This window comes from Pteronotus mesoamericanus, unplaced genomic scaffold (assembly GCF_021234165.1).
Source record: "Pteronotus mesoamericanus isolate MK-2021 breed Mesoamerican mustached bat unplaced genomic scaffold, CSHL_Meso_final contig_90, whole genome shotgun sequence".
NCBI lineage: Eukaryota > Metazoa > Chordata > Mammalia > Chiroptera > Mormoopidae > Pteronotus > Pteronotus mesoamericanus.
This window is the reverse complement of record NW_026555277.1, coordinates 8874973-8887610: the sequence shown is the minus strand read 5'-3', so window position 1 is coordinate 8887610 and position 12638 is coordinate 8874973. Positions and strand designations below refer to the sequence as shown.

Here is a 12638-nt window from a genome sequence, read left to right as displayed (position 1 = left end):
TTGAATTTTAGTTTAGTTTTCCCTTAAAAAAACAAAAAGTCCCAATTAAGATCAGTTGTGTGCAGAACTAAGTGCTGTCAAGTTCCAGTTCAATGTCATTTATAGTCATATAACGACAAGTGGTATATTCAGCAGGAAACTTACTTATTGGGCGGGCTGTCTGGGACTGAAGCACTTTGTCTCCTCCTGGCCCAACATACCAAATGCACTACTCCCCCGATTCTGAGCAAACTGATCATACTGCACAAAAAAATATTACCTACTTGTAATTTTTAAATATAGTCAGCTAAAAAAAAAAAAAATTAATGTGGTCCAGATAAAATCTCCATCTGTAGTCATTAATTCTTCACTAAACCAAAGTAAGAAAGTAACTTTGTAAAAGGGGGTAATAAAGGAGTGAAGGGAGAAAGACTGACCAGGCCACAACAAGGAACAGCTATTAAAGAAAATTCAGTGAGATAACTCATCTACCCCAGTAACCTGTATTCATTCAACTAACAAGTCCTGCCCAAGACATTAACATCAAATCAAATTAGGTTTCTGAGCAAAGAGTACTTCTAAACCATACACCACACACGAACTATGAAAAGCAAGTCAACGAGGGTACTTCATGGGCAATCTAGGCTTATGGCATTATTTCTATTTTTTATGCCCTAATGTACCCCTCTCTTACTTCAAATCATCCCTCTGCCCGCTTCTTAACAGCACTTGTCAAAGCTCTCAAATACAGACACTGGGAAAAGAATAAATAGCTAAAGAATTTAATCACCACTTCACTCATAGGAGAAAACCAGCTATTTTCAACGGGCAAAAAAAAGGCTCCCCAGTGGAAATAAAACAAAATATAAAAAGCTGGTTTTTAAAGCAAATATTTTCCTCTGCTCTATACTACTCCTGCATATCCTACCATTGGAACATTCACTAGAGTAGTATCTAAGTAAATGATAGGAGGCAAAGCTTTTATCAGTAGTTAAGCAAAGTGCTGGGGCCATTTACAATTCAAAGATTCAAAATTTTAGAAGAGGTAACCATGTCAGAACACATCCAGGTTTCAAGAGTTGGGGCTGGAGCTCTCTTAAGGCAATTTTCCAGAAAAGATGTTCCATCTTCTGTGATAATGAACTTTAAAATGTTTTCTCCCCTTGAAAACCAGATATGGTTTTGTCCTTATTAAGGATGGGAGAGCAATCTTGTTTACAAATAAAAGCAAGAGAAAAAAAATATTGAAGGTTTCATTCTGCTATACTTAACTATGATCATAATGATCCCTGGGCTCACAAAATTATTTTTTGGACAGAATTCTACTCTCAAACTCTTTATATGGTTTCACAAGCTACTTAATCAAGTTGCTTAAGTCAGCTGACTGACTAATGCGGCAGTTAATGTTGTACTCCCATCTATCCTCAACTCAAAGCACCTAAAAAGATAAATGCATTATGCACGTTTGTTATGTGTTAGTTCTTGGGATTACCTAAACCAATCACATTTTAATTCCCAGCCTGTTTTAAGGGCAAAGCCAGACGGCAAATGGTTAAATGTTCAAGCTTCATCCTATAGCTCATGTACTTACTTCACATTCCTAGTAAGGCTTTCAGCTTTAGTGGTCCAGAGTTTTAGCTTTAACACAAGAACACCCCTCTTGACGTCTCTGTTTGAGACAGAGCTGCTAGCATTCTTTCTTATCCCTAAGTATCCTGGCTGGGGCGCCCCAATCGGAACAGTATTATTTTCCTACCTCTTAAAGCTTTAGTTGAACTGTTAGGATAATGCTTGCTCCGTAAAAGAATGACACAGAAGAGAAAGAAAAGATTCTATCTTCACCACCATAATAACATAGATGATATACAATGAACACACTGTGAAGAAATCTCTTTAAAGAAAATACAAAGTGTACAATTAATACCAAATATGGGACCTTAACACATTCCAAGCACCAACAATCCATTTCTTGGGACTGCATGTAAACAGCAAAAGCATTACAAATCCATGAATTAATTTTTTTAAAAAAGCCCCCAGGTCAGGTGGCAGAAATGCCCCTCTTCTGCAAGGGGGACAAACTGTCATTAGTGTAACATGGAGAGCTGATTTTCCAGTGAACTTTACTAATAAGAAACACACATGAAAGATTACAGACTTGAGTGAAACTACTCAAGGAACATAAAAGCTAAATGCTAACTGATATGTATATCTTCACACATTTCTTAGGTGAATGGACTCTTTGACAACTTCATTTCTTTTCCAAACTGCTGTGCTAATAATTTTGAGCAGGCATACTCTGGTGGCTCATCGTAACTCTTTAAGGCTCCATTCATTCCTCATATATGTGTGTATGTACATATATATACACATATATATATTTACAACATATATTTCTAAGACAAAAGGAAGTGCTACTCTTGTAGGAGAAATAGGGGATAATCAGCCATAGAGGTGACACCAAAGTTTCCATAAAACAATTAGCATGGAGCATTCCATACAATTGCAATTTTTGTCTTTTGGTTTGGCCCTGAGCTGTTTGTTGCTCCCGCATCAAGCAGAGTTCTGAGTTCTCCTCAGGCAGAGGAAAGGCGAGGTGGGTGGCAGTAAGGGAGAATATGCAGTGCACACTGCCAACCCAGGCGTTTGCTCCTCATGAGGCCTGACGAGTGGTCTTCCCCACTTCCATGCTAAGTGCCTGAGAGTTTTTTTCTGTTTCCAGCAGCTCATCAAAGATCTCCCTTAAAACAAAACAAACAAACAAAAAAATATAGGCATTCAGTGAGCCAAGCCAAAAAACAGAAAGTAGATACTGGTAAAACCTGCATAATCCCATTTGGTGCCTAAATTTTATTAAATAAGCAGCTCATTCACTTGATCATCATCTTAACCTGCAGTGTTGATTTCTGAGAATAGGAGGGAGAGCCAGCTTTCATAAAAACATTACGTAGTTTCCATCAGTATAATTCAGATTTTGTACCTGATACAACTAAAAGACAGTTTCTATCAATAAAGGAGTCTTAAGTTCCATACTTAGATGCTATGGTGTGATGAATAATTAAGGCTGAGTTAAGAGAGAAAATATTCTGGACTTAACAAGGAAGTAAGAAATGAGCCCTAAGCAAAGATAACAAAACCAAAAATTATCAACCACTCAAGTGATGGGAACATTTGATTCTTAAAGGAAGAAGAAAAAGTTGGGTCATTTTTAGCCCATGGCCTCAGATCTGGAAAAGATTCTTACTTGTGCATATAAAAGAAGATGTAACCACTCCGATCCCGATCACTCTGCACGGAAGCCTCTTGGATTTTAGATACCTCTAGGTCATTATAAGTAAACCATGCCTGCTTCTTAATGTCATACACATCACTAATGTAATGACCTGAAAAAAATAAAATCTTAAAGGTGAGGTTTTTAAAAGTTTTTTGAATTTTTCTCAGACACAGAAAGTTTCAGAAAGGGGATAGAAACAGCCACCCTATCTACTTTACCAACCTCCCCAAAATTTCTAAAAACCATTCAAAAAACAACTACAAACATTTAAGGGAGGAATATACCATACCAGGACAACTTCTGACAACAGATTTCCAAGGTTTTCTTGATGCATTCAACTTATACCTCACAAAGCTAGGCACAGAGCAGCCTAATAGGAGTAAATGCTGAAATCATTTTGTCCATTTACCTGAAGAAGAAGTGCTCCCAATGTGACTGACAACACTGATGAGCCGATAGGAATGAGGAAGATTTCCTGTCTGCAAAACAGAAGTGGGCATGACTTTTAACTCATCTCAATAGAATGCAAGACAGTAAATTTAAATTTATTATCAAAGCTGACATGGCTAAGTTTTAGTGTGGGTGTAGTCAGACTTAATAAATTCTACTCCCAACTAAGAATGTATCCTAAAAAAAAAATTCAAAAGAACACACGTATAAAATTACTTACTGTAGCATTACCTTTAATAACAAAAAATTAGAATAGGCCCAATAATATTTGAACAGTTAGTGGTATAACAACTCAATACAATATTGTTCAGTTATTTTTAAAAATTCTATGGGTCACCAACATATTAACTTGTTTTTTCACACCCACATAATTGTGTAACATAACCATAGATCTAAAAAATAGGTATGTTAATGGTTAAGTACTGAAAAACAGAACAAAAAATGAAGAGTTGGTGTGTTACTGTAGGTATTATGGGTAAACATTTACATTTGAAATATTTTTTAATATTAAAAAAATATTGTTAGAAAAAGAAAACAAAACTGAAAAGAGATACTCCTACACTGAGGCAGTACTATTAGACAAAATTTTAGGCACAAATATAGCTATATGTAAATCAGAAACCACTGAAATATTCATAAACTTTGATGCAGTAATTTACTTCTGGGGATTTAAAGAAAAAAATTCTAAACATAGAAAACATCACAATCTTATATAGTTCTTCAACCTATGATTTATTACAGTGAAAAAACAGGAACAACTTAAATGTTCAGTGTTAAAAAAATACAATAAAATAGATATTCATTGGAGGGAATATAACATAGACATTAAAAATAAAACATGTAGCTGTGACTGGTGTGGCTCAGTGGGTTGGGCGTTGTCCCAAAAACCAAAAGGTCACAGGTTCGATTTCCAGGCAAGGAACATGCCTGGGTTGTAGACCAGGTTCCCGGTCAGTCGGGGGCTTGCAAGAGGCAACCAACAGATGTTTCTCTTCCTCTTTTTCTCCCTCCCTTCCCCTCTCTCTAAAAATAAATAAAATCTTTAAAAATAAAATGAAGTATAATAAAATGCTTACAAATACCTAGTCTTTAACAAGCAGAATAAAAACTGTAATTGAATGATGGCGCTTTAAAAGCATACTTAGGGGTATTAGACATGAGAAAAGAATATGGTAAAGTGCTAACTGTAGTTTTGTCAGGACAGTGGGATCCTGGGTAATTAAAACTATACGAATATTGGAAAATGGGGAAAAAGCACTTTAAAGAAAAAGAAAGATAAAAGATTCCAATGTGTTCTAGTTAACAACATTAATTCAACAGTTTTTATAGCTTTGGTAGAACTAAAGGTGATTTAACATTCATATGACTAAGAGCCATGTTACTTCGATATTACCTAACTGCAGGTAAGGTGGTCAGGATGTATTTCTATTTTTGTTTCATTTTGTTTTGAATCTTCTAAGAAATGAGGAGCAAAGGACAAGAGAAAGCGAAGCCACTTTGATGGCTGCCAAAGGGGCAGAAATGACTCTGCGATCGAAACCGAGAGTGGGGCCTGTGCAGATGAAGAGCAGAAGCAATACTGACTGTATGACCAGGACTCCTCAGGGAATAAAACATCACCCACCTCAGCATTTCTCTTCAGTTCTTCAGCCTCAGCTTCCGTGTACTCCATATCTAAAACATCCTCATTTCCAGAGTCCTCATCAGAACCCAATGAATCCAGAAAGGAGTTGTTAAACTCTGAAGAACACAAAGACAGAGTCTTGTAAAAATTTCTTGGAATAGACACAAAGAGATGATTAGGAAGATAAAAAACAGCTTGAGTACACATTTTCTCATTCTAAGGAAACATAAAACATATTATGTTTTCAAAACATATTATCAGGGTTCCAATTCACCTAGACCACTCTGGGGACCAACAAATTCAGGCACCAGGTATCTGTAAAAGAAATGCTCCTTTTCAAGTATATTTATATGAAAAGGGATGTAATTTACATAAAGAAGAAAGCTGAAGAGAACATAATTTTTAAAAAGCATATTTATTTTTAGAAAGAGAGGACGGGAGGGAGAAAGAGGGGGAGAAACATTAATCAGCTGCCTCGTACATGCCCCCAACTGGGGACCTGGCCTGCAAACCAGGCATATATCCTGATAGAGGATCAAACCAATGACCTTTTGGTTCATAGGCTGACATTCACCAGCCAGGGCTATAATTTTAAAGATAATCCAATTTTATTAAATTCCCTATCATAGAAATATTAAAAAAAAAAAGTGGCTTTTTTTTTTTTGGTTGAAACTCTTTATTTATTTTTAGAGTGGCAAAGGGAGAGAAGGAGATAAACATCAATATGGGATTGCCTCTTGAGTGCTCCTTACTGAGGACCTGGCCTGCAACCCAGGCATGTACCTTGGACTGGGAATTGAACCGGGTCAGGTACCCTTTGGTTCACAGGCTGGCGCTCAATCCACTGAGTCACACCAGCCAGGGCATCCATTTTTTTCTTTAATAATGCGCTTCCACTAGAGGAATCCATCTTTACTAATGGCTTCAAATAATCATAGAACATTTGTACATAAATAGCTCTTTGCTTTGAAATATAATTCCACTAAAATCACAGTACTGAGTTGTTTAAAGGACATGAACATGTAAAAATGGAAAGAACAAGAAAAAAGACTATGTCTTCAAAATTCTGGAATCTGAAAAGTAGGTGGTTGACAGACTTAACAGATCTGAGAAAACCAAAGTCAAATCCTAAGCCAGTAAAGGAAAAATTGAGAACCAATCCAATTTACATCACAGAAATCTTCAAAAAAAGATATAACTTGGAAATACCTGATACCTCTGAAACTAGAGGCTAAGTAGGAGATAAAAATAGGAATTAGGTGAAAGTTGTTTGAGAAAACAAACTTCTAGCTCCATTTTCTCCCACTTGATGCTGCTAGCCAATGACAGAAGTGCAGAGCTTTATTCTGTAAAGAGGGTCAAACAGTCTCTGAATCAGGGGAAGCCAGGCACTGGGGAGGCCGTGAGTACCATACTGAAAACAGGACTAGGTGACAGCTTGCATACTGAAGGATGACTATGACTGCTCCTTCTCCCTCAGCCTTATTCTTCTACTTGGCTCCTGGAACTCTGGCAGCCAAATTTTTTACCTCTAGGCAAAGGTAAGAGATTAGAAAATCCTTCTTTAGAAATCTGACCAGCTCAAGAGAAAGCATAAAATATTAACATCATCCCCCAACCAGATCCATTCTGTAAAACTCAAAAGTTGACTAGCCCTAGCTGTTCGTGTGTTCAGGGTATCCAATAATCTTTTAGTTCCCTATTCTTAACCATGAGCCGACAGTCAAGGATTATTAGGTATTTGAGGAAAGCCTCTAACAAGAAATACAGAGACCATAAACACAGGACAGAGCAATCTGGAGGAAACAGAATCTATCCAGGAACAGAAAACTTTATTTTTATTTATTTATTTTTATAAAGAGAGGAAGGGAGGGAGAAAGAGAGGGAGAGGAATAGCAATGTGTGCAATATTCATCGGTTGCCTCTCACATGCCCCCAACTGGGGACCTGGCCCACAACCCAGGCATGTGCCCTGACTGAGAATTGAACTGGCAACCTTTTGGTTTGCTGGACAGTAATCAATCCACTGAGCCACACCAGCGAGGGTAGGGACAGTAAACTTTAAATGAACAAACAAATGAACTACATTTAATATCCTTAGATAATTGAGATGGTATTGTTTTCATGAACCAAACCACACCAAACAGAAAATTACAAGGAAGTAGTCACACACACACAAATCAGTTTTTAAAAATATAAAAATAAAACACTCAAAAGTAGGTTCGGAGTTGGAGATAAGGTCGGAAAAACTTCCCAGACACTAGAGTAAAATGACAAAAAGATGGAAAACTGAAGAAAAGAGATGAGAAGATTAAAAGGACTATACTAGAAAGTCTGGATAACAGGAGTTTCAAAAGAGAAGAGGAAATGTGGAAGGGAGGAAATCAGTGAAAATTTCTTAGAATTCAAGGACACAAGTTTCTAGATTAAAGTGATTAAGTGCCCAGCAAAAGTGCTGAAACAGATCCACACCAAGACATCACTGTGGAATTTCATCACCAAAAAAAAAAAAAAAAAAAAAAAAAAAAAAAGAGGGGGGCGAGGGGAAGATCCTACTAGATTTTAAAGAAAGAGGTCATCTCAGGATAAAGAACAAACAGCTTTAGACTTTTCGTTTTTCATTTTAGAGAGAGAGAAAGGGGGGAAGAGGCGGGAGAAAAGAAACACTGATTTATTATTCTACATATTTATGCATTCACTGGTTGTTTCTTGTATTGTGCCCTGACCAGAGATTGAACCAGCACCCCTGGTGTATTGGGATGACGCTCTAACCAAATGACCTACCTGGCCAGGGCTGCAGAACTTTCATACAGCAACCCTGCAGACAAGACTTCTCCCATTGCCCAGCAGCATGACTACAAACCTGGAATTCTATATTTATCCAGACTATTAATCAAATACTACAGTAGAATGAAACTTGCAAGGTTTCAAAAAAAAAAAAATTCTAAGTCATATGCCCCCCTTTTCAGAAGAATTATTGGGGGAGCTCTATCAAAGTACAAGTAGACCAAGAATGAGGAAGAGTGAGATATACAAAATGGGAGATTCAAACTAAGGAAAGAACCAGAGGGTATTCCCAGGATAATGATTACGGTAGTTGTAACAGATCTCAGGATATCTGTGCCTAGATGTACAGGGCAACCAGTCTAAATTGGAGTGATACAACTTGACGCGGCCATCACCACCACTATAGTACCATCTTTTAAATCTGAGAACAGAATGCCTAGCTGAGTTTAGCTTGAATTCTTATTTGTAACTCTCAACCATGTTCCAGTCAAATTCTTGCTCTTTCCTCCATGTCATGGTGTCTAGACCAGCCTAGAACACTCATTTTGTACCATCAAACATTCTGCTTTGCTCTGGCTGGTGTGGCTCTGTGGAATGAGCACCGGCCTGCAAACCAAAGGGTCACCAGTTTGATTCCCAGTCAGGGCACGTGTCTGGGTTGTAGGCCAGGTCCCCAGTGTGGGACGTGTGAGAGGCAACGACACACTGATGTTTCTCTTCCATTCTTTCTCCCTCCTTTCCCCTCTCTCAAAAAACAAAAAAACCGCTTTGATCTATTTCTGAGAGTTGGAGAAAGACCACAATGATTGATTTTAAGAAAACAGAAAAGTACAGAATTAGCCCACTTCCTGTGACTACATGTTCCTATGGACTTGCAGCATCTGGTTCATATATTAGTTCTGCCAAATGCCATGAGTATGGTGAACCTTATGCTTCTGAATGCTTACTCATAACTGCCCAATGACTTCCCCAGAGTGAGCTCTTTTAAATTCATGGGGAAACTAAAGCCACCTAATCTTCTCCAAGGAGACTTAACAGTGGGAGTGTTACTTTTTCATACAGGTGGATTACAGACAGACTGTCTTTGCTATATAATTTTTTCAAAATAAAAACGTTATATTGTTTAGGGCTATAAATACAGTAAATACTATTTTTAAAATAACCAAGCTACTGCTCTAGCTAGTGTGGCTTCGTCCTGCAAACTGCAACTGGTTGCTGGTTCGATTCCAGCTCAGGGCACATGCCTGAATTGCAGGTTGAGTCCCCAGACAGGGTGCGTGTAGAAGGCAACCAATTAATGTTTCTCTCCCCCCCTTCCTCTTTCTCTAAAATCAAAATTACAATTAAAAAAACAAAAAACGGGAAAAGAAAAAGCAAGCTACTAATGATACAAATGTCAGAGTAGTGGTTTCCTCTGGGAGGGAGGAGAAAGAAAGGGGTATCCAGGTAACTTCAAAGGTTTTATTTCTTTACGTGGGAGGGGTTCAGGCTTATTATTGTTATTAAAAATAACAAACACATTTTTCAAGCTCTTCTCTGTTTTCATTTAACATTTAAAAAAAGGTAAATAAAATACTCTCCATACCTTGAAGACTTAACTCTGTAGCTCTTTTGATGTCATCATCTTCTTTCTGTTCCCAAGCCTCCTAAAGGGACAAGAACAAAACTAAGGTATTAAAATGAAGTCTTGATTAAAACTTATTTAATGAGAATAAAATCAGTTGCTCTAAAAGTATTTGCTAATGATGTTTTCCATAATTTTATGGATGTTTGGACCATGACCAACTGAAGGATGTGGAGAAGTTCTGTACTTTTTTCAACACTCTCCTCCTAAAACACAACCTTGGAGATTAAAAAGCCTTAAATGCTATCTTTTCTAGTTAGCAGTATTTGGCATGCCAACCAAAAGCCATTCAATGTGATATTATGATATAATCCCGTTTTTTCTTACATGTATGAAATACCTGGCATATAGCAAGATACTTAGCAAATTGCTCTTTTCTCTCCCCTGATTTAGAGTATGCACTAAATCCATGGTATAAGTACTCTCACCAGGGCCAATTTTAAGCTACCAATGTGACACTGAATGTTAAGGTTGGAAAGAGGTATGTACGGCCAATCGTAGATAAAAATGAAGCTGAATGCAGAGTTAGAAAGAGGTGTATAAAGCTGGCTCTCCTGACCTGACAGTGAACTGACTCTAGCACACCAATAACCTGAAGTTTTTGACAGCAGGATAAATGTTATTTCCACAAGGTATTATTCATAGATTTTTATTTTTGTTCTGCTGAAGAAACCAAGACACATAATAGATGCTTGGTAAATACTAAATGAATGCTGTTGACTGTTACTTTTCTAAATACATCTGAGATTCTCTTAGAAAAATTAGTACTTCTGAAAATTTCTCAACTAGATGACTAATTATGAAAATAGGGAAAAGTTGACTATAAAAATATTATACTCCCCATTTTCAGAGAAGAGATAATTTACCAACAATGCATGAATAAAGAAAAATATAATTTAAGCAGAATTATTTTATACTTTCCTCAATTTTGGATTTGTTTTTATAGAAGCTTAGAATGAGCTATTCTGCATTATAGTACTGGGAGCAATAAATACTATGTTTGAAAAGCAGCAGAGAATATATCTGCTATTTCGATATAAGAGGAAATAAGATTACTTAAACTTATCCAAGTATATAAAGTCTATGCTGAAAACAGAGACTCCTTTTAGTTATTAATAGAATGATGCAGGTATACCAAACTAAAAAAACTTCATCTTATAACCATACTGTCACATCTGAGAAAAATACAGGGCAGAGCAAAAGGTTTACAGTTGTGAGTACATGAAACATAGTTTCTTCCTGTATTAGTATTTATTAGTTATGGCCCTGGCCAGGGAGCTCAATTGGTTAGAGCATCATCCTGCTACACCAAAGTATTTATTAATTATTGTATTATTTTCCTTATGAACTGTATACCTCTTTTGCCTGACCCTGGAAGTTGGTTTTAACTGGGTCAGCTGACAAGAAATGATGTAAGATACTACTGTTAAGAAATCAGACTTTGGTCTTTTACATTAAAAGTAAGTTTTCTAAAACAAAAGATCACTATATGTTATTTGTAAAACAGTTTGACATATATACATCTTGATGACAACGTAGGTAGGGAGATGTTTTCAATAAATAAAAGGATATAGAAGAGCTGGTTCTGAAATGGTTTTAAAGAAGTTCTCAACCTTGGCTACACATTAGAATGAAGGAGTGAAGTTAAAAGTCTTTATTAAAGGACTCATGGACATGGACAACCATGTGGTGATGGCTCAGGGGAGGGAGGGCTGATGGTAATGGGAAAAAACACAGATTAATCTTTAATAAAGACTAAATTTTAAAAATCATTATTATAATTATTATTATTTTTAAAGAAAACCAAGAAATCTAGTTCTGACTTGTGTAGCTCAGTGGATTGAACGCCAGCCTGTGAACCGAAAGGTTGCAGATTCAATTCCAGTCAGGGCACATGCCTGGGTTGCGGGCTGAGTCCCCAGTTGGCAGCATGCGAAGGGCAACGATCAATGTTTCTCTCCCTCTCTTTCTCCTTCCCTTCCCCCAGTTCTAAAAATAAATAAATACCACCCTCCCCCAAAAAAAAGAAGAAAAAAGAAAACGAAGAAATCTAGATGCCCACACCACAGCCCAGACCAATTATATCAGAATTTCTGAAAGGCAGAACAAGCCAAGCATTACTATTTTTTGAAGCTCCCCAAGCAATATTATTGTGCAGTTAAGCTAGGGACCCACTGTTCTGGTGAAATTAGGTTTCTTAATCTGATTGTTTGTAAACACTAAAAACTAGGCATTAATTCTGGGGAGTCTTGGTAAATCTTTATTACTAACATGACTTGGGTTGCATAGGATTAGTCAAGCACGAAAACATCACCTTTTAGTCTGATACCCTGAAAAAAAAAAAAAAAAAAGGATGAAATTTTTATTTTCCCCAATTTACAGAAAGTTTACAAAATGATGAATAAGTGACTACAACAGTGCAAATAAGCCTGCTCTGGCAAATATAAATATAAAGAACTAAAAATTAAAGAATAGATTACTACATAAAGAAAAGAGCAGATAAATGTGAGCCTATGACTAAAATCTAAATTTCAGGTACAATTTCTAAGAATTTTGTCCTCAAATAATTCACAGGAAAGGATTCAGACTGTGAGAAAATGACCAAAACAAATACACTGCCTTAAAATATTAATGATAAAATCACGGTGTTATACTGGCTGTTTCTAGAGTCTGCAAAATAAGGTTGGACTGGGACGGTCTCTAATAACCCATCTTGTTTTAGCATGAAATGAATTATTGTAATGGGAAGTAACCAACAATATATTTTGTTGCATTTGGATTTTCAAAAACAGAAAAATTATCACTGTATCTGTTTCAAACCCAATGCAAAGCTGCAAAGTTTTTATTTTGTTTGTTTTGGTGGATCAATGATATTGTATTCAAATCACCTGGAACAATGACTC

At 36.7% G+C, this 12638-nt stretch overlaps 1 protein-coding gene across 1 annotated transcript in view; it reads right to left on the bottom strand.

The window, feature by feature from the left end:
• Positions 1-2013: 2013 nt before the first annotated feature.
• The window catches only part of USP37 (ubiquitin specific peptidase 37), a 78532-nt gene continuing 67907 nt past the window's right edge, over positions 2014-12638 (bottom strand). Inside the window, exons 22-26 of the mRNA XM_054585661.1 lie at positions 9697-9757; positions 5325-5440; positions 3660-3729; positions 3221-3359; positions 2014-2717 (exon numbers count right to left, since the gene is read on the bottom strand). Coding sequence (XP_054441636.1) covers positions 2630-2717; positions 3221-3359; positions 3660-3729; positions 5325-5440; positions 9697-9757 — 474 coding nt within the window. The 3' untranslated portion in view covers positions 2014-2629. The remainder of the gene's footprint in view (positions 2718-3220; positions 3360-3659; positions 3730-5324; positions 5441-9696; positions 9758-12638) is intronic.